At 35.9% G+C, this 25,846-nt stretch overlaps 2 protein-coding genes across 2 annotated transcripts; both read left to right on the forward strand.

Annotated features, from left to right (window-relative positions):
* The first annotated feature begins 11,498 nt into the window (after positions 1–11,498).
* LOC131956858 (metabotropic glutamate receptor 5-like) lies at positions 11,499–14,663 on the forward strand. Its single transcript, XM_059321471.1, has 2 exons — positions 11,499–13,700; positions 14,559–14,663. The coding sequence occupies exons 1-2, from the start codon at positions 11,499–11,501 to the stop codon at positions 14,661–14,663; spliced, it is 2,307 nt and encodes a 768-aa protein (XP_059177454.1).
* Positions 14,664–15,881: 1,218 nt separating this feature from the next.
* Positions 15,882–16,367, forward strand: LOC131956859 (metabotropic glutamate receptor-like). The gene has a single exon (XM_059321472.1). It carries the CDS (start codon positions 15,891–15,893, stop codon positions 16,365–16,367), a length of 477 nt encoding a protein of 158 aa, XP_059177455.1. The 5' UTR covers positions 15,882–15,890.
* The last annotated feature ends 9,479 nt before the right edge of the window (positions 16,368–25,846 follow it).

Here is a 25,846-nt window from a genome sequence, read left to right on the forward strand (position 1 = left end):
CCATGTAAATGCAGATTCCTAATTGATATTTTGCTGATAAAATTACATCAATGAAACAATAAACCAACATACGTATTGGTTTTATTAATGTATAAACCGGTAGTGATCTCCCCTAAACTTTCTCGAATATTCTTATATAAAACAACAGGGGATGGTAACTGGGGATATAGTTATGATTTTTAATCCATTTTAAATACTTAAACTTTTAAAAATAGAATAGAATCTCATAAAAAAAAGATATTATTAGTACTTTAAAAATTTACATTAGTTTTTTGAGAAATCGGAAGTAGCGTAAATTACTACTTCCAGTCAACGGAAATTACTCAAAATTTAACAGAAGGTAGAGAATTAGATCTTTTACTTACATGTGAAATTTCATTTATCTATCTGAAATAGTACTCAAGTTATAGGCTTTTAAAAAATTCAAAGTAGGAAAAGTACCACTTCCGGTTATCGGAAATCGCTCAAAAGTTGATACGGATCTACGATTTTGATAAAATACTTATATATGAAATTTCATCAACCTAGCTGTAACGGTACTCAAGTTATCGTGTTTACACACGGACAGACACACACACGGACAGACACACACACACACAGACATACGGACAAGATTGCAAAATTATGTTTTTCCGTATCAGTGAGGTGTAAAACGTCGAGATTTGTAAAAATCTCGATTTTTTTTTTTTTTGCACGATTACAATACTTTCTCTATACTACGTATATACGAGAAAGTAAAAATGTATAATTACCTACAACAAAAATACCTCATCTATTTATCGAGCAGATACTAAGGGAAATAAAAAAAAAGAAATGTTACCAAATAGTGTTTTCGTTCAATCGCAACTTTAGACCAAATAGATCTAAAATCATTACAATGATTTCAAAATCAAAGCAAGTTAAATATTCGTTCAAAATGTATTTCATTCTTACTTCCCCTGCCATCAAGCAATTTTTTTTCTCTCTCTCTCAACCTTATCATTTTATAGTATTAGATCAGGGATCTCCAAATTAGGGCCCGCGGGCCGTATGCGGCCTGCGAACTCCTCTCATCCGGCCCGCGGAGATCTTTTTGTCCAAGGAAAAATCGTCTGTTGGTGATGGCTGAGGAACTTTGCCCAGAAAAATCAAAGACATGCCTGGAAAAAACTGGCCCCCGAACTAAAATTTGATGGATAATGCGGCCCTTGGACTGAAAAGTTTGGAGACCCCTGTATTAGATAATGGAGTAGTGCTTATGTTCACAGATTAAAGAAAAGAGTGTGAGGAGAAGGTGGGGGTTACCAGACTTAGTGATAATGTTTAAGGTGGATATTCTCACTCTTCCAGTTCTAATTTACAAAATATGCAAATTGTGTAAATGCTAGTCTATTTCCATAATGAGTATGTCTTAAAAAACTACAATTTTGAACAATAACAACTGTTTAATTAAAATATGTTAAAGATGAACATTAACATAGAAAAGAGATATTGTAAGCAACCTACAAAAAGATGCCCTACTGTTTTTTAACACAATTTAATTAATTGAACATAATATCTAACCCACATTTTCTATTAAAACATAAACTTTTTTTGTCAAAAGTTTGTATTCTAGAGAAGTGCATTTGCGCAGCAAAAATAAAAACAACATGATTTAATTCAAACAAACATCCGGTTTTAACAGGGAAAGTTAGATTATAATGCTATTATCATGAATTAACTGCATAAATATATCATACCTTATCTCTAGTTTTGGGTAGATTTTCCTAATTATTCTATATATATACCGGATGTTTTTACATGTGACAGCGTAATCAGGGACTTAACACTTTTATAACTACGTCACACCTTGATAACATATATTTATAATACAAAACTTCCAGGTAATTATATCAATATCGACCTGTAACACGAGGTGGATTTGAATGAGTCACTTGCTAATTATAGCATTTAGAATTATATGGCAGTGAAAGCTGTTACTAATACTATGCTAAAGCAAAACATCAATGCATCATTAGTCTTCTCCCCTGTTTTGAGAAAATGAAAATCGATTCAAATAACTAATTTTTTCAGCGTGAAAACTTAAACAGCGGTTTATTCTTGAGTACAAAACAACTGTTAATTATTTCGGCAAATCACGAATGAACGTTTATCTTAAAGGTTTACTTTCTAACATTGAATAATTTCCAGGTGATGCCGTCAGGTAATTGTTGTAAATGTCATAGGAGGTGATATTTTATGTCACGTGGGAGAACAGTGTAATCACTCCACACCATCACACTACCACACACACACTCCTACATTCACACTCCTACACACATACACATACACATTGGCCGCAATGGCGTTAATCTACTGATATTTTTAAATGAGTCATATCGTCGGATAAACAATATTAAAAGTTCAATTAAGATTTCATGAAGATGCCTCGTAAATAACGCTCAACTCTAATGGGGGAGGGGGTCGAACGTATGACCAGTGAAGTAGTGGAATTGGGGTCAGATTTGCTTTTCGTGACGACCAGTAAAAATAGTGAAGGAATTAATATTTAGCATTTTGTGACGATGAGTAACCGCACAGAGTATGAGTACAAATTCAGTTTTAAAAGCTTGACGTAATTTTTGGACGACAATTAGTTATATGCAGAACTTAGATCACTTACTTATAAACTTGAAAACGCACCACATAGTGTCTTCCTCTGTACAAAAAAAAAAAAAAAAAAAAAAAAAAAAAAACCACACAACTATAGCTGAGCGGATGCTTAGTAATGTATGTTCCTTTAGTGTTCATCACTATTGCTAAACAACAATTATACTTAAATACTTTTACACAACTATACTTGCGACAATTCTTACAAAATCTACTTTCATGTGTATGCTCAGAGTACGTTCTGCCATACACATATAAATTAAACCAATTAATGTGTTCAACATCATACTCTACCGTTCCTTGATATTTGATGTGATATTTTTCTCTTCTCATCAAACATCACTTCTCTGAATTAATAGCTGTCATTTCACATTTGCTTTTACTTTCCACAAATGTCTTGTTACATTAGCCAGCCAGTATTCCAAATGGAAATGTCATTGCTAACACGTCAGGTAGTTCTTTTTTTTTTCTAGCAGTACTGGAAACAAAGTCAACTGTCCCGTCAGACCGTCAGTTCATTTGGTACGTGAAGTAGAGTTTATCTGGTTTTCTGACCATTCAATATATACTAATAATTATTATAATCAGCTACATTTACTTATCGCCAGGTACTCATTAGAGCTGAGTTGACTCAGGGGTGTCATATTCACTCTAACCCTGGAACTGAACTAGACATTTGTGTAAGCAGGCGAGTGATCCAGTTGGTATGGTGGAGAGGTGGTGGATGGACGGTGGAGTATAAACAGGAAAAGGAAACCAATGACCCAACTCAAGTATACACTATTGTCTGAGTTAAAAAGTTAAGACGGTGTAGCTATTGAAATTTGAATTTCAAATTCTGACGTCTAAAGGAAGACAAAATGAAGACACAATGTGTGTGATCTATTGAACATTTTAACTCTTGCATTCATACGTGGTGAAAACAAAGAAACATTTTAAATTGGCCTTCATCTTTATCTACGTGTGATTGTGTACATTTTCTCTAATCTTCTGTTTGAAGCAATAATATATTTTAAAGTTAAAAAAAGTGTGATAAAATGTATTGTTGTGGATGAAGATGATATCGCACTTCCGTTACGTGTCAAATATAAATTCTCAACCACTTAAGGAATGTATTGTTGTGCTGTTTTCCATTTTATTTCAAACAGACTAAATTAAATCGTAGAGTTTGTTCTTTTTAACTTAAAAAAAAAAGATGGCATAGACTGTGTATTTATATTTTACATGCTGCAATGAGAATAATGCAAACTGATTATTGTTGGTAGAACATCAGTTAAATGATGTAAAACATTATTAAAATAATTGTAACTGATTTAGCTCAGTTCATTGTTGACTCTTGACAAGCTTATGCACGGGAGATTAATGAAGAAATAAAGATGCTACGATTAATAGCTATCATTTGTATTTGGAATTATATAAGATAAAAGCAAGTAACTTAATGATTCGTTTGGTTTTTTTTCTTAGCCCAAAGCACTATGTGATGCTTCTTTGGAATTTAATTACAAATCAATTTTGGCAGACGGAACAATAATATAGAGCTAATTAAAGAACAACAGAATGACCTCATCGACAGAAAACAGTAAGTGCATCAATTTTACTTGAAGCAAAACTTGTGTTGTTTCTTATTTTAGCTTAACTGCTATTTCAACTGTTATGGTGTGTCAATGTGTAAATGTTTACTGGTTTATTAGTGATTGTGTTAATGATTTCTTAAAATTTGTGATATGATTTCAAGCACTCGTTTTCTAACGGTGAATGAGTTATGTTGGTGGACCCTGTGTAATTTTAAATAACCAACTACGTGGTAAGTGTACTTCAGTAGGTTAAATGTGTTTATTTACATTCAGTCGAAGAATACATTGAATTGTTAAACACACCCCTCAGTTCTCTGGCCGGACCAAACTGACCTCTTCCACGAAATAAACACTCTTTTCTATATCTCCACTAAATAGATTCTACTTCTGCTGTAATTATTGACCCATACAAAACCAACGGCAAGAATATCAATACATACAAACAAATCGATTCTAGAAGGAGAAAATAGTTATTCCTATACTGGTTATTAGCTCACCACATAAAAATACCATATGATGGGACTTTTATTGAATCAATAATAAGTCATTTACCTGAGAATGCTTTTCTTAATTACATGTATTCTTTTTTATGACCAATTTGCACTAGGTCTGTTGTTGTCAATCGATTCAAAACAACGAGTAGATTACGAAATATAGAGAATCCGGCCGTGGAAAAAGGAGGATATTGATGTGTTATTAGCAAAATTAACATATTTAATGATTTTTCTAAAGAGAGGAATGGCTAAGATGTGGACATCAAAGTTAGACAACCACACAGCAAGATGTAGACCTTGGAAAATCTTTTTTGTTTAGCGTCACGTGTTTTCATTCCTTGGGGGACATTTCTTAGATGGATGCTAATTATTAATTAAACATTTCGAGAGCGTATTCAAAATTACGCTCAATATTTTTCTAGAGTAAGTAGAATGTCATTGAAATGCGTTATTTAATCGTGTTAAATCGTATGTGCGATGTGGGTTATGTGTTTAGATAGTTTTCCGCTTAACATATGGATCTAACATTCATACTCTATGGTAAGTCAATCCTGTTTTTGTTAGCATATTATTTATTATATATTTTTATATTAGCATATGGGTAGATAAACATTAGTAGACTAATTAAATGTTTCGCTTCACGATGAATATGGGTGGGGGGGGGGGGGGGCAAAACACAGTATTATAAATGGTGTTTTAATACACCAGGTTTGTTTTGCAGCTTCTCGTTAAATAACCGAATCCCAAGGCATCTTAAGGTGTATTGTTAGTTTCTATTTATGTGTCAAATATAATAGTATACAAGAAGTATGATGTAAGATAAACATACACAAATATGTTATATGCCTTTAGAGATTTATTCGCTGAAGGTGCATGATGTTACTTGATGGTACTAGATGTCAGGTGATGTTTACGTTTTGTAACATGATAGTATATGACAGTATGTTACACAAATATCATTAAAATCCTTATGAGTTATTTCTACTTAGTTAACGACTAAATATTTGATAGTGGCATACTTTGCTTAAGGATAGATACGCTTCGTCAGAAATACATGGCCGGAAACCTACATTAAAGTTGTGACTCGAATCTTTAATGTAGATAACTGCATCGTTTAAATTACACTTAGTTTGCTGCTTCAATAAAATATGATGGACTTAATTACTATCTTACGAAATAACATTCATGATACCTTGAAGTATTTATAAAAGCAATACGATTTTTGTATTCTTAATTGAAAATATTGAAGTGCTCAACCGGTATTTTTATTGCCTTAAGTGCACTTGTTCTAAAAAAAAATCTGGCTTCATATTCCAACAGTGCTTTCAAATTATTTTGCATTTAATTAAGATTTTCTTTTGTCAAGATTTCCATTTATAGAATCTTCTATATGAGAGAGCATGATTACAGACTATAGATGCTATTAAATACATGCGTTTTTTACATTTATACCTGATCTTCATTGACTGCGTCAAAAACGCCCAAAACTTAATATTTTATAAAGGCATTAGAAAACGCAATTAATGTATTCGATCATAAGTATTTTTACTTAATCATATCACTGCTAAAATTATGTTATATTAACTATTAATTAAAATTTCGAAATACTCTTTAACTGTATTTTTCCTTTAAAAGCCGGATCTGTTTATAACACAAAAAAACTATAACCGACAGAGTTTCCTATAAAACAGCTGAGAATGTTCACGTTTCCTGCTCCTATTAGAAGCGATTAAGTACTCACGCTCAGGGAGCGTAGGTTACAGATTATCGACTTGCCCTTTTTTCTGTGTCTAATGCTTCCTCCCGACATTTAGATTACCCATCGGAGCTTAAGCAATGGCTGGGTCTTGTTGTGTGACATAATGTTTGAAGATTAAGTGTTTCTTTCATCAGGTAAGATATTAGTTTATACTTTTCTTCTGATACTCTTCTTCTTCTTCTTCGTTCTTAATTATTAGTGTTGAAGAAGATCGAGATTTATCTGCCAGTGGGGTTGAACTCGAGACTGTTCGAATTTATCAACCATGAGCTTTTTGCCGACTCGACCACGCCTCCAACACAATTAAGCGTTACGTGTCAACTGGTTATGCGCCATTGAGGCCATTGACTCCGATTTCAGCCTGCTTTTCTTTTTTGGATTTGCTTCCATAGCCTTTGTGCAACCAAGAACAAACTACAAGGCAGCAGTTGTTTAGTTTTGGAGTTGTCTCTCCTAGAAGAGTGGCTGTCCCCAGCTAACGAGCCTCATCTGCCCGAGGGTTCGAACTCGAGACTTTTCGGTTTAGCAACCATGTGCTTTACCGACTCGACCACGCCGACCAACCTTCTCGTATCTTCTGATACGACAACCAAGAGATAATTTACGTTGTAGTTTTCGGCACACAATTAACTTGATAAAAAACCTAAATGTCAACTAGATCTAGTAGTCTAAGTATTACACTTTTTTTTTCGAAAAGCTCCTTTTTACATTTTTCTTCTATAATTTTAAAATTAAACGTATTATATTTTGAAATATGAGATACGTTTTCAACCAGATAAAACGACTTTAGCTTTAATATTAATTTTATTTTTAGGTAATATCTTAAATATCTTAAGTATATGTTTTAAGCAGTTATATTTTAAATACCTGTAAGTTTACCTTTTTAAAAACGTTAATCTTATGAATTAACTAAATTATTATAAACTTAAAAATCGTGTGTACTAATCAAAACGATTGCACCTAATAATTAATTACTAAATAAACACAACGTTTCCAATATTTTGAAAACGTTGTACAACTATATATAAAAACTACTTTCACTACAATAGTAGTTGCTGTTTTTCCTCTATGTTTAGATACTGGTGTATTGATGTGCTTTTAACATTAAATTTGACAGATAATTATTTTTTAAATGCATTTTTTTAACGGCAACGGCAAATCACACATCTAAACGCTTTCTCGGGTATTGATTTACGCTACTTCCGGTGCAATTATTTCGATTTCTTTCTGACATATTTTTACCCAGTGTCTACTTTTGGATCAGCTGCCATTCAAAACGTATCAATGTCTTTGTGCCTTTGTTAAGATAAACGGCTCCGTGATAGACCTCTGATTCTAAAGTTTTGTGATGAATTTCCATGGATGATATGTTCTAATTAGGTTCGATGCCCGCACTGAAATTTAGAGAATACAGGCAAACGAGAGTTTATTTGCATAGTCAATTTTAGCTATTGTGGAAAAAAATCCAGCGCTATACATTCATACCTTGTTAAAAATTCTTACTAATGCACACATAAATCCACTCATTCTAAAGAAAGAAATACGACGGCATGTTTTATTTGCTAACTGGCCAATTAACGCATTTCTACAATTCGAAAATTTAAAAAAAAAATACGTTTCTTCTATTGGTATCTCAGTTTAAAAAATCAATGTAATGCTTATAATTGTATACATAAGATCAATAAATAAGACGTATATAAATATCCGGGGACGGTTAGTTTATTTGCAGCTTGGTTAAACATCCACGCCTTGTTTTTTATCAGAGGATTCAACACAATTTAATATCAAAAGCTGAATTTCTTCGTGTGTTTGTAGGGAAAAATTAATGTGTTATATCTTTTTAAACTAATGACTAGTGGTTTCACAAGTTTTTATTTAGTTCGCAACGTCTGTTTGTGGGTTTGTGGTAATCTTGTAACTCAATTTAGACACACTTGTTTAGATATAAGAACTGAAATAATTACATATAGTACAACAAAGAGTGTTTGTTCAAAACTATTAATGAAATAGATTATTTTTAAAAAATTAAAATAATTGTTTTTATGAGAATGTGTTTGTGTATCATCATCATCTGAGCCTGAGATCCGAACTCGAGACTTTCGGGTTAGTAGCGGTAGCTCTGCCACTCGACCACGCCGTTCCCGAAGTCTTTCTTAGTTAGGTAATTATTTTATTATGTATATAATTTGCTCATAAGTTAAGAACATTATTAGATGTATTTTTTAAATAGCGTACACATACAATATGTGTCAGAAAAATACGCGAACATTAATTAATATTATTCGTTAAACTTTAACTTATGACTAATTTATCCTAGATCTAGGTTTAATATATCATACACCAAATAATATATAGCTTTGTAATAGCTTGCAAGTAACACTTCTGGTATGAAATTCGTTATTACTGAATTAACATTAATAAAGGGAGGCAATACACAAAGTAATATTAAGATGAATTGATATAGCCAATATGCACTTATTCTATTAAGTAAGCTGTTTTGTGTACAAAATATTATACGCAATCAATTATTTAAAATCCAGAAGCAAAGATTATATTACGTTTTATTTTCAAAACGTGATTAAAATTAAGATATTAAATATTTACGTCACCATGTAAAATTAGCTGCCCCTCAATATATATAAAGAATCGTTTTATAATATTTTCTAGTTTGTAATCGAAATAGTTTCTCAATATTTTTCTTATATCTTTGCTGAATTTATTTATTTATTTCAGCTCTACTTAAAACCCAAATTCTACCCCGTCCCGCCCCCCTCACCCACCATGCCGAGGGAAAAAAAACCTTGAATCATCATTTAGTTACACATTTGCATACTCAAGTTATTTTTTTTTTATTTTTTTTTTTTATTTTTTTTTTATATTTAGACGTTTTGTATTAGATCTATGTATAAGTAAACCATCTTAAATCAATGAAAGTAGGTTACAAGTCAGAAAGAAATATTACTATTGTAAATCTGTATCAGCCTTCACAAGTCGATGATGAAAACTGTAATACTAAAGCGAACACACACAACTGACGCTGTAAATTACATGTTTGATGCCAAACAAAAAAAAATGTCTTTGCTGAACTTAATCAAGCGTTAGGCTTTAATATTTAGGCTGAAGTCTGATTTTTTTCATTAGAAAAAAAATGATTTCCATGACATATTGCACGGGTTCCCAACCTGGGGGTCGCGACCCCCTTGGGGGTCGCGAAGGGCTTTCTGGGGGGTCGCCAACTGGTATACTAAACCTAAGCAATGAGAAACAAAACTTAAATATTTAGAAGAATATCTTAAATTTGGCTTTACTAACATCACTAGAAATGGAATAGAGAAGAAACAATGCATACTGTGCAAAATTGTTCTCAGTCAGGAAATCTTCAAAACTAAAATCTCATTTTGCGACGAGTCATTAGGAATATACCAAAAACGATATGAAGTACTTTAGTCGGCGTGAAGCTAGTCGCAAACGTTAGAGAGTTAATCGAACAGGATGTTTTCACCAAGGAAACACAACATCATATAAAGTCGCGATAGAAATTGCCAAGGAAAAAAAAAACATTTAAAAAATCACCAAACCATGCATGTTGAAGATGGAGAAAATAATTCTTAGGGATTCCAGTGCAGTAAAGATGCAACAAATATCTCTGTTTTATAATACTATTCAGCGGCGTATAGCAGATATGTCCGTAAATGTAAAAGAACACATTTTGAATTAAATCAAGCTTTCACTATTGTTTGCTTTTCAAGTTGATGAATCAACAGACGTGAGTTCGTGTTCGCAGTGCTTTGTCTCTGTAAAATATATTCATTCAGATCATAGCAAAGAAGAGTTGCTATTTGGTAAAATAGCATGGAGAAAATAAATACGTTTTTTGAAACTGGATGATTAAAATGGGTTTAAACGGCTGTGGGGTATGTACGGATGGTGCGCCATCGATGTTTAGGTCAAAATCGGGCTTTCAGAAAACAATAAAAGATTTAGCTTCCTAACCAAGGGTTATTTTCTGCATTCTTCACCGGGACGTCCTCGCCAGCAAAACTCTTCCGACTCTTCCGGAGCCCATAAAGAACTGGGCAAAGACATTAATAAAGATCACGAGGTTTTTCTTTTCTACACTGGCAGTCAAACGAAATGTATTAAATCGTGTTTTTGAATTGAAAGACAAAATCAAGTTGTTCTTGTAAGTGCAAAAGATATAAGACCTTTTGATATACTTTAACGACAAAGAATGGTTGGAGGGAGCAGAGTTTCTGCCATGTTTCACTCCAACCCCCCTCCCAGAAGAAAGTCTACCGCCCCCCCCCCCCCCCCGAAAAAAATGGAATTTATCTAGGAAATATATATACTTTTAACAGAAAATTTTTGTCCGCCCCTTCACCAAAAATTTAGGCCCCCCCCCCCCCCCTGGAGAAAAAAAATCTAGAAGAAACACTGGGAGAGAGTATCATACATAAGCTTAACCTGAAGCTTCTGGGAAAATGAACCAATAGAAAATAATATTTTAGTGCTTATTAATTTCCTTCCTAATTTCGACTTTTTAATTCTATGGGGGTCGCGGGTCACTTTCTTTTTATAAAAGGGGGTCGCCACTCGAAAAAGGTTGGGAACCACTGACATATTGTATTTGCTACGTATAAAATGTATATTATGAACTTGAAAGAAATCATAATATTTTCATTGCAATACTATTATTATGATTTGAGGCTAAAGCGCAGAAACAAGTATTTTTAGTTTAAAAACGTATTAATTGATTTTTAAAATGAAAACCATAAATTTACGTGGTTCAACAACATATAACAACATTATAATTATATTTCCATAATTTGTATCGTCTTTCTTCGAGTGTATATAAATAGGTTTTTAACAACGTTTTAATTCTATTTTCAGATTAACATCGTCTTGAACTACAATTCCATGTTGACTACAAACCGGTAACATTTTTTTTATGACTGGATTCAATATAGCGTACATGTCAGTAATTCTCAGTAATTGGTATGTATTAGATCTCACACGGTACCTTCTTATTTATAACAAGCGACAATGGGCACACGTAATTCAACTGCTACATTAACCGTAGTGCTGATTATGCTGCGGGTTGTTCTAGTACATCCTCAATGTAGTGCGAACCTCCAAGGAGACGATTTCCTTCTCAACGGCATCGACACTCGCATCTACGCTAAACCCGGCGACATCAACATCGGCGCGATCATGCAACTCACCCACCCACTAGACGGTTTCACGTGCAGTGAGCAGGTGTTGACAGGTTCCACAGCGATAGAGTACACGGAATCGATAGCATTTGTTGTGGAGCAAATAAACAATCGTAATGATCTACTACCCAATGTTACTTTAGGATTTGCTATACTCAACGACTGCGCGCTTCCTTCAATATCTTTAGCTCAGTCGTTGTCTTTTCTACCGTTAACCGAAAACAGATGTCACGCTAAAGCGGTGAAGAATTCGTCGTGTTATGAATGTTGTTCGGCTGGGTCTTCACATCACGTGGATGTTGTCGGAGTACTTGCCCCGTTGATGAGTGTCTCGGTAGGTCCTGTGTCTTTTCTATACACCGTAGCGAAAATACCGATTATCGCTCCTACTGCCTCGTCCGACGAGTTCAGTAACAAAAACAAACACCCGTATTTTTTCAGAGTTATCGGCCCTGATAAATTTCAAGTAGAGGCCATGTTAAATTTTATCTCTGATAACGGTTGGACGTATATATCTGTTGTTTACATAGAAGGGACGTATGGAGAACGTGCTTTTGATAATATCAAGTATTTAGCTCCGGCGTTTAATATATGTTTAGCTACCTGGCATAGAGTTAAATACAACGAGAACACCGACCTAGTTGCCGCCGACTTGATAGGTTATTGGAAAGCTCGTGTCATCATAGCCTTCATGGATGAAGTCCCGTTCACAAATTTATTGACATCCGTTGATAAACTAAACGGCACCGGTAATTTTTCATGGATCGCCAGCGACGCCGTGTCTTTAGCTTCCAGCGATTTTATGTCGCCTTTTAAAAGAATGCTGGTGGGTTCGTTTTTTATATCGTTCCGGGTACCGGTTGTGGATGAGTTCTACTCATACCTTGAGCGCCTGAACGTTTTAAACTCGACGAATCCCTGGCTAAAACCAGCATGGGAGAGCCTGAACAATTGTTCGTACGATAGCGGAACGTGCAACAACAGTTTAAATTTTCTCAATACTTCTAAATTTGATTATCTCATTTTTGCAACGCTAAGCATGGATGTGGTCTTGGCTTTTGCTAACGCTGCTCATAAACTTATATCCGATTTATGTCCGAATGTAACCGGAAAAGATGTACAACAATGCGTTAAAAGTGATGTTCTGTATAAGTATTTAAAAGGCGAATCTTTTCAAGGATATAGCGGGGATATAAGGTTCGACGAAAACGGGGATTCAATAGGAAAATATGTTATATATCAGTGGAGTTATGAAAAAGTACAAAACATTGACCGGAAATTGTTTGATGAAAGTGAAAAAGGACTAACGAAACAGGAAGTTGCGTATTATGATACTGTTTCGAAAAATATAACTTACAGTGATAATGTTATTTCGTGGGATTATTTTACAGTTTTTGAAAGGCTTATTCCGATAGATGGGGACTCTAGTACCGTGTACCGACCGGAGTCTGTGTGTAGCCGCCCGTGTGTTGTGGGTGAGTACAAGATCCAGAAAAACCCCGAGTGTTGCTGGGACTGCCGGACGTGCCGGAACAACGAGCGGATCATCAACAAAAACACAGCGTGCGAGGAATGCCGGCTGTTCACCTGGCCGGACCCGGCTACCAACTACACCACCTGCAGCCCCATCCCCCTCACCTACCAGGAAACGACCAGCGTGCTGTCTGTTCTACAGATCAGCTTCGCCATCCTGGCACTGGCCGCCATCTTGCTCGTCAGCGCCTGTTACATCCATCTGCGGGAAAACCGCGTCATCAAAGCGGCCAGCAGGGAGCTGAGTCTCCTACAGATCGTCGCCATCTTTGTCGGTTACTTCACCGTCATCTGTTTCCAGACCTACCCGACACAGCACATGTGTAGTGTGTTGTTCTTCACGTACTGCCTCAGTTTCGCCACCCTCTACTCGCCCTTGCTCGTGAAGACCGTGAGGATTTATAGAATTTTTCACAACGCGACCAAATCCAAGACCAAACCACGGTTCGTCAGCTCTCAATCTCAGGTCATAATCTCAACGAGTTTAATCCTAATACAGGTAAATAGTAATCATATCTCCTTATAACAAATCATGTATAATTTTCCACAGTGAATACATCATTAGTTTAATAGTTACGATCAAATATGGCAGAAGTCAATTATGTTATTGGGTAATGAGATGTACATTTCATTAATTTGGTTACGGTTATTGCTACTTATTTTTACAAGCTTTTACTTAGCTCACAAAGTCTAAGGGTTTGTAGTAAATCTTGTAACTCAATTTTGACTCACTTTTATTCCAGCGATTTCGGACTAACTTTTATATACTTTCTCTCTCGAAGACACTACATGAATATACATTTTGAAATTTTGCAATTAGTTATTAAATTTTAATTTAAAAAATATCGAAATTTCGTAACAAATCTCAAGCGATCAATCTATCACTACCGAGGGTGAAATGTCACGGTTGGCTGATTTAATGCCTGAAAGTTGCTTACGAACTAGATAGGGGCAGATAACTCTCATTTAGAGCCGGGGTTTTAGTCGTACCCTTTATAAATTTAGTCAACTTTATTTCGAACGAATGGCTAAATTCGGAAAAGAAAAGTAATATAAAACATTTATAATAACAAGCTTTTAAATACACTAAAAATAAAATAAAACTTATTTGCTTGCTTTATCTCATGAGCAACAAAACCTTTTTATAAAACAAAGAAAATTTGTTTCATGTTTTATTTTCAGTGCATTTAGAAGCTTGTTATTATAAAGGTTTTTATCTTTTTTAAAGTAAACATGTGTATTCGTGATTGTCATAGCACTATAATAGATTGAGTTTTAATGCTCCAACACACTATAAATAAAACAATACAAATATATTCACAAGGTATGTCATTGTTGTTTTGTAATTTGATTTTAGAGTTACATTAAAGCAAGCAATAACACAAATTCTAAATTAAACTGGAAAGACAGCAAAAGTTATCTCCCTGTTACGTACAATGCCAGGTCAATACGCCCTGGTTAAATGACAACGTTTCGCCCGAGTTGTTACACCATAGCTCGAGGCGTGTGTTAAGTGCTTATCCAGGCGAGTCGCGTGAAACAATCAATAGACCTTGAACTAAGATCAAAATATGAAATAATCCCAGATAAAGATGTACTTAAAGATTGCAATTTATTTTTGTACGTTTATATACGTTTGAAATTTTTAAAAATATTTAAAACCAAAAACCAAAACTAAACAAAATGATTTTATTTACCATAAAACCATCACAATAGAAATCAACTACACATGTAACAGCTGCAATACAAAATCAATCAACAGCCAGTCTTTCGCTAAGTATTAGCTATCTGAAAGTTATCTGAAAGTCTCTGTGTTCTTTTCTTCTCGCCTGTCTAATAGGGCTGGTAAGTAGGTCACCAACCAGTTCTACGGCTCACTAAAACCTGCATGAGCCATAGAACTGGTTGGTGACCTACTTTCCAGCCCTATTGATATTAGAACAAGGAAGTTCACAATACGAGGTTATCTTTAGATTGTTCTCTTTAAACGCAAGGACATCAAGGGCTTGTCTGCATTGAAAACAATGGCTAAAAAATAGTGTTTATCATAAGCTAACACGCTTGCTTCTTCTATATGGGAAATAACTCTTAACTACCGTACACTGTTCACATTCTCAGCAAGTACTAGTCGAATCACAAGAAGTGCGCTAGAATAGTTCTTCATTATATACAACGAGCCGACCCGCGGCATATCATACGCCGCTATTTAGTTGTTTTTTCTACTTTTCAGTAATTCATAATTTGTGAATTCGACACAACGCTGCCACTGAAAATATTTCTTTAAAACACTATGAGTAGCTAGTTAAGGACGAACCCCCTCCCTCCTCCCCCGCCCCCTCTGTTAAAGTAAACTCCACTTAATTACCCCCCCCCCCCACGTTTAAAATCGTTTCAAACTAAATTATCTGCCCCTAATAGTCGTCACTAAACCCGGCTCTGCTTGTAAACATTTAGCGTGAACCACAGCTCACCAGACCATGTAGGGGTGGGGGTGGTAGGGAGTGCGCTTACAGTTTGTTTTCTAGCGTCTCCCAGAAGATAATTATATATATATATAGAGAGAGAGATTTTTATGTGTGTTCATTTGAACATATACTGAACATTTTATTGTTGGAATATGCTTTAAACAATATGCTATCTTTTTAAAAACTTTTTTGTGTTTATTTTTCAGATTGGCCTCTGTATTTATATGTACGTCGTGTACCGACCAACGGCCAAGAAAACCCAACCCGTCGCCACAGAAAAATTCGTGGAGCTCAACTGTGACATGACTCTCCCAGGGTTATCGTCCTTCCTGGCCTACAACCTCGTCCTTGTCTCCCTTTGTTCCGTCTTCGCCTTCAAGACCCGGAAACTTCCGGACAACTTCAACGAGTCCCGGTTCATCTCGATGTGCGTGTCCACCACGCTGGTCATCTGGCTGGCCTTCATCCCCACCTACTTCACGGCTGGACGTCAGTACGTCCGTGTGCTGCTGCTCTCTGTCTCGCTCATCCTCAACCACACGGTGGCGCTGGTCTTTCTCTTCCTGCCCAAGGTCTACGCCGCCGTCTACCTGCCGCAGGAAAACGTCAACACGACTAGGCTGAACACCGCGCTTACGACAAACGCCTTCCCAATAAACAGAGTAGCACCTGCCAGCCTTGATCACAGTTCTACTAGTTAATCAATAAGATGTTAATAATAGCTTCCCCCCCCCCCCCAAAACACACAGTCATTTCTTTGGGATAGCAAGGGGCAGTATTGCTTCCACCCCCTCCACCCCTCCACCCCTCCAGGAACACGTCAACTCCACCCGGGTTAATTAGAAAATACGTTATAGAAAAGAAATACCTTAACCAGTGTCCAGGGAGAAAATTGTCTGAAAAAAAAAACACTGATTAGTACATAAACATTGCATATAGATAGGATAAAACGAGAACTGAAATGAGGTATGTGTTACAAGTATTATAAAGAAACAGAAAGTGTTAATAACCTCACAAGTTAAGACTAATTAGAGATATATGTCATGTTGCAACCCATGGCCTTTGTCAATACACGCACGTGTAAATAACGATACAATTTTTTTTTTTGAAAGCTGTGAAGTTTGTACCTGTCTTCTTACTTTACCTATGTTTTTAACTGCTGTCATTGCGCTAAGATTGTGGAATCAAATGAAAATAAAATATGTTCGAAATTCTTATTGTTGTTCGTTAATCAAATCCAACCAACCATAAGATACTAACAAACTGAGTAAATAAATGTGTACTGAGCATTGGATTCGGCCATACATTTTTTACCCATTTCAAAAAAGTTCTTAAATGAGTTTATTTAATACACGAACAACCTATAAAAACCATAAAGCAAATATTTTACGAATTATGAGATAGCATATATATACTATGAAATCATAACACTATGCTACAGTAACGATAGTAGATTTTGTATACTATGCTAGAATGACATATTAACATATTAATTTTAAAGTTTGCACATAGTAATTTAAAAAAAAACTTACCCAGTACACTAATAATACGCTAACTGTATTTATGTATTTTAAAATGTAATAAGTTCTAATTTTATTTTACTGTAAAAACATTTTAGTAGCCTTTTTTGGAAGTTTCAGTGTGTTATAAATAAGAAGCTTATCAATAAAACGTAAACCTACGCTATATGCAACATATGTCATTTGTATGCAGCTTATTTTTATCGCATCGTTATCGAATATTAGCTCAGCAGCACAACCCCGAGACAAGGTTCTCTGGGTTGGTGTGTCCTACCAGCTGTGATGGTGTGTCGTATCAACTGTGTTGGTTTGTCGTATACAATGAGTTGTTGTGTCTTATCAGCTGTGGTTTAACGAAATGTGCTGGTTTGATAAGAGACTTTTGTTTTTCTTTTGGGGTTTCTAGGATGCCTAGCTGTGTGATAGTAGTGTGATACTTTAGTAGTGTGATACTTTAGTAGTGTGATACTTTCGATGAGTAATCATTTAGTTGTGTGATTATTTATTTGCCTAATACTTACGTTATTCGATCTTCTTCTTCGTTCTTAATTTTTAATGTTGGAAGGGATCCCCTCCAACACAATTAAGGATACGTGTCAACTGGTTATACGCCATTGAGGCCATTGACTCCAACCAAGAAAATACTACAAGGCAGCAGTTGTTTGATTTTTGCGTTGTCTCTCCTAGAAGAGTGGTTGTCCCCAGCTAACGAGCCTCATCTGCCCGAGGGTTCGAACTCGAGACTTTTCGGTTTAGCAACCATGCGCTTTACCGACTCGACCACGGCCGACTCATTCGATCAATTATTTGTGTCGTACTTTGAATTGTATGATAATTTAGGAGTGTGATACTTTAGTTGTGTCATCTTTGTGTTTTGTGATACTTCACTGGTGTTAACCTTTAGTTGCGTTACATAGAAACCAGAAACAATCATGTCTGAAATGGTCAGTACTCAAGCGAGTACGTTGTTTGTGAGGACTGTGATTATTCACACGACAGGGCTTACTGTAGATCTAGACGAACTGGGCAAGTATATCAAACGTTTATTTCAAAGGCAGGCAATCGAGGATGTGTATGGAAAAATAAACAGCGGCGAAGTCTTTGTGTCCTTTTTTAACAGTGCAGGTAAGCATTCACTGCAGCTAAAAACGATTATATTCAAATTTTAAATGTTTTGTGTATTTTGACGTTTTTACTTTCTCGTATACAGAGTGTACAGGTAGTATTGTAATCGTGCATAATTGTCACATGTAATTTTGACAGTTTTCACCGTTTTACTTCTCAGAACTTCATAATACACAGAGTATAGGGGACTTATTTTAATCGGACTAAAATTCTCAATCTAGATTTATCGAAATTTCGGCGTTTTACGTATAATCAAGTCAGAAAAACTGGGCTGTGCAATTATGTTTGTGTGTGTATGTGTGTATGTGTGTCTGTGAACAAGATAACTCGAGTACCGTTACAGTTAGGTTGATGAAATTTCATATATAATTATATCAAATGTGTAGTTCTTTATTAACTTTTTAGCGTTTTCTGGCAAACGGAAGTGGAACTTTTTCTACTTTTTGTAGAATAGCGTAAAGTAATACTTCCGTTCACAGGAAATTACCTAAAATTCGTCTATCTAACTAAAAAAACTACTCAAGTTATAGGCTTTTAAAAAACCGAAAGTTTATTAAATTCAACATTCCGGTCACCGAAAATCGCTGAAAAGTTGGTATAGAACTATAAATTTGACATAATACATATGGAATTTCGTCAAACTAGCTGTAAATGTACTCAAGTTACCTTGTTTATATACACACACAGACATACGGACAGAATTGCAAAGCCCAGAAAGCTATGAACACTTTCTTCTTCAGTACATACTATTCATTTTTTTTTTCATTTTTTTCAGACGCATTGTTTTTATGTGAGCAGCATCTCAACAATAGCATTCCTAGTATCTTGCAATGTACAATGGCAAAGATGGATAGCCTGGATATGGATGTGGACAAGCTGTGGCTACACGGGGATCACGTGACTGACTCGATGCTCAAACAAAGGATCCAACAGATGATCCATGACAAGGGTTATCACGTGACTGGAATAATCCAATACAGAGAGCCTCGGTGTATTATTGTTTGCTTTAATACTAAGAAACTTGCAGGTAATACTAGGCTGTTGTCTATTATAAGAAGATAGTGAATTTTAATTACAAAAAGTTTTATGATGAAGAAACAATTTATTTTCTAACACCAATTACATTTTTAATAAATCATTTTTAGTAATTATATTTTGATGTTTTGTATTATATAAAGGTAAACCATCTTAAATTAAAGAAATTACATGTGATAAAGAAGTATCGTCATTGTAAATCTGTTTCAGTCCTCACAAGCCGATGATGTAAACTGTAAAACCAAAGCTAACTTAATACACTAGCTGTATGTGCTGATTACCGTGTTGTAATGTCGCTACGTTTTGTTCTGGTTTTATTCTACTTTTCAGCCTTATATGACGTCTTCAACTTAATTTCTGTCACATACAAATGCCAATTCGTTCGGGCTCAAGTGCGGGTACGTTTTAATGTCAACCAGCTCTCAAAGGATGAAGTTCTTAAGACAATCAAGTGCAAAGTGGGAAATGATGAGCTGATAGACAAGAAAGCTGACGCTCAGGGAATGATCCTCAAACTTAAAACAGTCGAAAGTAAGTCGTGTATCTCACATCTGTTTAACATCTACATCGGTATGTCAAAATAGTAGCTTTGCTAATACCGAGAGGTTCTGACATATAAGCTGGTGAGTCTGTCGTATATAAGGTGGGTCTGGCATATAGCTGGTGGGTCTGGCTTATAGCTGGTGGGTCTGGCATATAGCTGGTGGGTCTGGCTTATAGCTGGTGGGTCTGGCATATAGCTGGTGGGTCTGGCGTATAGCTGGTGGGTCTGGCTTATAGCTGGTGGTTCTGGCATATAGCTGGTGGGTCTGGCTTATAGCTGGTGGGTCTGGCGTATAGCTGGTGGGTCTGGCTTATAGCTGGTGGTTCTGGCTTATAGCTGGTGGGTCTGGCTTATAGCTGGTGGTTTTGGCTTATAGCTGGTGGTTCTGGCATATAGCTGGTGGGTCTGGCTTATAGCTGGTGGGTCTGGCTTATAGCTGGTGGGTCTTGCATAGCTGGTGGGTCTGGCTTATAGCTGGTGGGTCTGGCTTATAGCTGGTGGGTCTGGCTTATAGCTGGTGGGTCTGGCGTATAGCTGGTGGTTCTGGCATATAGCTGGTGGGTCTGGCATATAGCTGGTGGGTCTGGCTTATAGCTGGTGGTTCTGGCGTATAGCTGGTGGTTCTGGCATATAGCTGGTGGGTCTGGCATATAGCTGGTGGTTCTGGCTTATAGCTGGTGGTTCTGGCTTATAGCTGGTGGTTCTGGCATATAGCTGGTGGGTCTGGCTTATAGCTGGTGGTTCTGGCATATAGCTGGTGGGTCTGGCGTATAGCTGGTGGGTCTGGCTTATAGCTGGTGGTTCTGGCATATAGCTGGTGGGTCTGGCTTATAGCTGGTGGGTCTGGCGTATAGCTGGTGGGTCTGGCGTAACATAACACTCTAAAGCATTCCGTCATACATTGGCCCACATAATTTGTAACGCCGTTATGACTGTGGTTGAGTCAGTAAAGTTATCGCTTCAAAACCCAAAAGTCTCGAGTTCGAACCCTCGGGCAGACTAGACTCTACAGCTTGGAACACCAACTTATCTAGGAGATACAACTCTAAATTGAAACAACTGCTGCCTTGTCGTTTGTTCTTGGTTAGACTAAGGCTATGGAATAAAATCCAAAAAGAAAAGAAGGGTTAAATTGGAGTCAATGGCCTTAATGGCGCATAATCAGTTGACATGGTATACTTATTTGTGTTGGAAGGAATCTGTTCCAATACTATAATTAAGAACAAAGAAAAAGACCAAAAACGATTTGTATAGAACATTAAAATTATATTTTACCTGAGTTCAAAACGTTCGATATTTTAGTAAACAATATTATATATCCATTTATAGTAATCTCCTGTTTATCTTCTAGGCTTGCAAAAGTTGTTGAAAGACAAACATTGTGAAGTCAAGAAACAGCAAGTGACCTTTGAACTCTTCTACCCTTGTCTCACTGTAGAATACTACTCCAACTTTCAAAAAGAAGAACTTGAAAAAAGGTCTAAAGGTAAAATCCTCAAAGCCTGTGCGGGAGAAATTATTTTACTAGAAAAATCAAAATATTTGTCCGATATAAAAGTGAAGTATATAGACAGTGTCAATATTGACTTGGATAAAAACAAAGAAGAGATATATATCTACGGGGATCCTGTGCCTGAGAGACAAGTGTGTTCGGAACTGGAACTCGTTCTGAAAGAAAAATTTAGCTTTTGTCCTGTCGATGAGCTGGGGTTAGAGCCAGGGGAATGTGAAGTTCTAGCCACTGAAGGGTTTGACGAGATGACCAATCTCTACTTCAGCATTAAACAAATCCACGCGTGTATATCTAGGGTCAACTCACAGCTCAAGGTGCACTATGACGTGGCGAGCTTAACAAGAGCTGAGCTTAAGCGAGTTCTGTGTGAGTACATCTCGAGAAATGAGATCGAACTGGATCCCGTTCTTTGTGCTGTGTTCTGCTCAACTTCTTGGCGAAGTTTTTATACGCGACGAAAGCAAGAGGAATCAAAGCTTCAGTACACGGCCTTTGGTGTAGACGTGCCGAAAAACAAGATGATCATCTACGGACCAACCGCAGACACCGAAAAAATAAAAAGTCACATGACAAAATACCTTGACGAACAATTCCTCAGAGAAAGTATATTCACGATGGACTACTCAATATACAAATACATGGAGACATTTAAACCAGAAAAGTTTCAAGAAGTTGAAACCATTTGTAGACAAAATGGATGTAGATTAGAAAGGTTTGAAAACATGTTCCATTTTGTGGGACTTGAAGAAGGAACATTACTAGGCTTAGAAACCATCAACAATTTAAGGTAAATCATAATCTGCCTTTCTATTTTATTAATTAAAAGGAATTTGATTTATCATAAATTACCTTCATTTTAATATTATTTATCTTTCCCAATAGTATTAAAGTAACCACAAAATCAAAATAAAGACCTCCATAATTATTACTTCGGCTATTATTTTATGTGGAATAAGATGGATTCTAAAATTATGATAATTTTGCACATAAAGCATAATATAGTAAACTAGCTGCAAGGCCTGGGGGATAACAGTCCAAAAATTTGTTTTTTTATCTCATGTTTTGTTGGATTCCCAGTTTTCTAGCTCCAAAGAAAAAGGTTTCATGGTAACAACTTGAAATGACGACATATACAAATATTTCATCCAAATTAAGTACTATGGATTCCATTGTACTATTGAATACTCATTGATTTATCTAACTAGCTTATTTATGTTGTTTCATACAGACACATAAATATATAAGTTGCACTGCGGAATATAAAGCACTATGTCATTATGCCCAGCTCAACTCTACTCCACCCTTTCTACACACACGAACTACCGACCCCCACCTCTTAACTTACCATTTAGTGTTTCTTTCTGACATTTTTTCCGAGGGGGTGGGAGCAGGGGCGAGCATTAATGACAGTATTATTTTGTACATACGGTCCAGTTTTTTTTGGTGGGGGTGGAGGTGGGGGCGTACGCGTAATTCGTGGGAAATGCGGGGTACATGTGTATCTATTATGCAATAAAATGGATAATAATTGCATATGAAAGCGCTTGATTTATATAGATCATATTCGTAAGTAAGTAAGTAAGTAACTTTTTCCTTTCAAACCTGACGGTCTACGGGGCAAGTGAAGTAGAGTTCACTTGTTTCTGTGACCTCGGCATATGAAGAGATAGTGTGGTCAGCACTTTGCCCAGCCGCCTTTACTCTCCCTAACATGAGTTAGGTACCCATCAGAGTTGGGTAGACTCAGGGATGGTCTACTGACTTGAACCCGGATTCGAACTCGAAACTTACGGGTTAGCAGTCCAGCTCTTTACTACTAGACCACTCCGTCCCACGATCATATTCATTAAATATGTTAATTGGATAGGTTTTGCGATATTTGTTTATACAAATTTTGTAAACGTTTATACGTTATTCATATATTGAATGATTGACGTTATTTTCTATTTAAGAATCACAGCGTCAACTTTCTTTAGGGTAAACGTTTAAGATCCACGACCAAAAGATACCCGAAACATTTTTTTTGGTGACTTTTTGTAAAAACATAAAAGTCACTCTTGGTCGACAACCAAACATAATTTGATTTTACTTTTTCCTTTGTAGCCCTTGAGGAGCAAAAGGCTGCAGCCCTACCTCTCCTTTGGAGTCTGATTTGGGCAGCTATTTTTAGTTGAGCCCACTTAGGCCCAGCAGCCCTTGCTTCTCCTTCTATGGTCCTTCATTAAGGATTGTTTACGTAGATCTACTTTTTAGTTTCTCGTATATACGAAGTATAGAGAAAGTATTGTAATCGTGCAAAAAAAAAATCGAGATTTTTGCATATCTCGACGTTTTACACCGCACTGATACGGAAAAACATAATTTTGCAATCTTGTCCGTATGTCTGTGTGTCTGTGAGTAAACACGATAACTTGAGTACCGTTAACGCTAGGTTGAAGAAATTTCACATAGAGGTATTTTATCAAAATCATAGATCCGTATCAACTTTTGAGCGATTTCCGATAATCGGAAGTGGTACTTTTTCTACTTTGAATTTTTCAAAAGACTATAACTTGAGTACTATTTCAGATAGATAAATAAAATTTCACATGTAAGTAAAGGATCTAATTCTCTACCTTTTGAGTAATTTCCGTTGACCGGAAGTACGCTATTTCCAATTTCTCAAAAAACGCACGAAAATTTATAAAGTACTAATAATATCCCGCACTATTATGCACATTTTATTAGGCGTTCACTTAATGTGCTATTCTTTTTTTTTTACGAGATTCCATTCTATTATAAAAAGTTTAAGTAATTAAAAATGCACTACAAATATTGTCTATATCCTGAGTTGCCATCCCTCGTAGTTTTATCCTAATCTAATAAATCTATAATAGGCCACGTTCGCACTTCTCTCTCTCTCTCTCTCTCTCTGTCTGTCCGCAAAATATTTTCGCCGGACATCACGTCAGAATCTGCAGCGATATATCGAGAACTTTTTACGGACTTTTGTTGAAAATAATATGTTAGATGTTTTAAATGTATAACCACAATTTTATTTAAAGAAGAAAAATATAAAATAAAGGCGTATTCAACTGTAGAAAAACAATTTTATTTATGAAACAGGAAAAGCATTTATAGATGTGAAAAAGAACGCATAAAACTGTGACGTCACTAATGTTTATACATTAACTAATGACGTCATCTGCCGTGTTTAGAATAAAAAGAAATGAACTATTTCATTCAAATTTGATTTAGATCTACGTACACTATGAAATGTACACAATACAATTTTTTCCGGCCTAAACTCATAAAATTTATTTTATTTATTTGGATTCTAGATCTAGAGATTCTAGATCTAGACTAGATCTAAATCTACAAATCTACGCAATAACTAGATCGAGACGTAGACGCTAAGATCTAGATTTAGACTCTAACTTCTCTAGAATCTATTCCAAAAATAAATTTCTATATTAGGACTAAACTATTTCAAGACATAATTATTTTATACAAAATCTTTGTTTGGAACTGGCTAATTTGGGATTAAAAAAATTAATTTGAAAGAATAGGCATATTCGCGTAAGTTAAGATTTTAATATAGGCCTACGTCTTTTATTCTCCGTGTTTTAAAAGGTGCCTATATAGCGGAGATGATAGTGTACTTAAACCCACGCAGGTGGTGCGGGTTCGAGACGCACCAAGTCAACTTGAATAATCTATTTTTTTTTTATTTTGCTCGGGCTAAACTTAAAAAAATTCTATTAGGATTCTAGATCTAGATCTAGACGATCTAGATCTACGGAAAAACTAGACTTACACAGATGTAGACCCTACCTAGATCTAGAATCTATTCAAACAATACATTTCTATACTAAAGTATTTCAGGCCTTAATTACTTTATTGAAATCTTTGTTTATCTAGGCAATTTGCTAATCTCTATATTATATAAAGCAAAGTTGTCGGGTGTCCGATAGGGCACTTCCCGGTGCCGCAGGCGCTTCAAATTTTGCAGGATTTTGCCTTGGAGCGACAGAACACGAGGGCCGGTTGGCCGAAAAGTCTACGATGAGGGGGTCAAAACTGACCTCGACTGACCGGCGCCTTATATGAGCTATAAATCGAAAAAAAATGTCCACGGAGGAACCTCTTCATAACTCTTGAGATCGTAGACCGACCCTCGGGCGAATTAATTAAGCATTCAAATTCTCAATGTTTTCGAAAGCCTAAGCGAAGCTGGGCAGCATGCCTAGTATTAGAATATCCGAGAAAGTTTAGGGGAGATTACTCCCGGTTTATTTCCCTGGGGATTCCAGTCTAACGCATAACTCGTGATGTAATCTATTTCCTTCTCACGGTATGCCCGATCTATCCCCATTTGCGGACTTTTACTTTTATGACTCTGTCAAACAACTGCTTATTTGTGGTTTGCCAAAAGTCTTCCTTTGACGTTTCTGGCTATTTGAT

The sequence above is a fragment of the Physella acuta genome, unplaced genomic scaffold (assembly GCF_028476545.2).
Source record: "Physella acuta isolate Inbredline_101_S28 unplaced genomic scaffold, ASM2847654v3 ptg001180l, whole genome shotgun sequence".
Lineage (NCBI taxonomy): Eukaryota > Metazoa > Mollusca > Gastropoda > Physidae > Physella > Physella acuta.

Coding starts and splice junctions, on each gene's coding strand:
- LOC131956858 (XM_059321471.1), top strand. CDS start 11,499: ATGGGCACACGTAATTCAACTGCTACATTAACCGTAGTGCTGATTATG. Junction 13,701..14,558: donor CGAGTTTAATCCTAATACAG/GTAAATAGTAAT, acceptor ATTTGATTTTAG/AGTTACATTAAAGCAAGCAA.
- LOC131956859 (XM_059321472.1), top strand. CDS start 15,891: ATGTACGTCGTGTACCGACCAACGGCCAAGAAAACCCAACCCGTCGCC.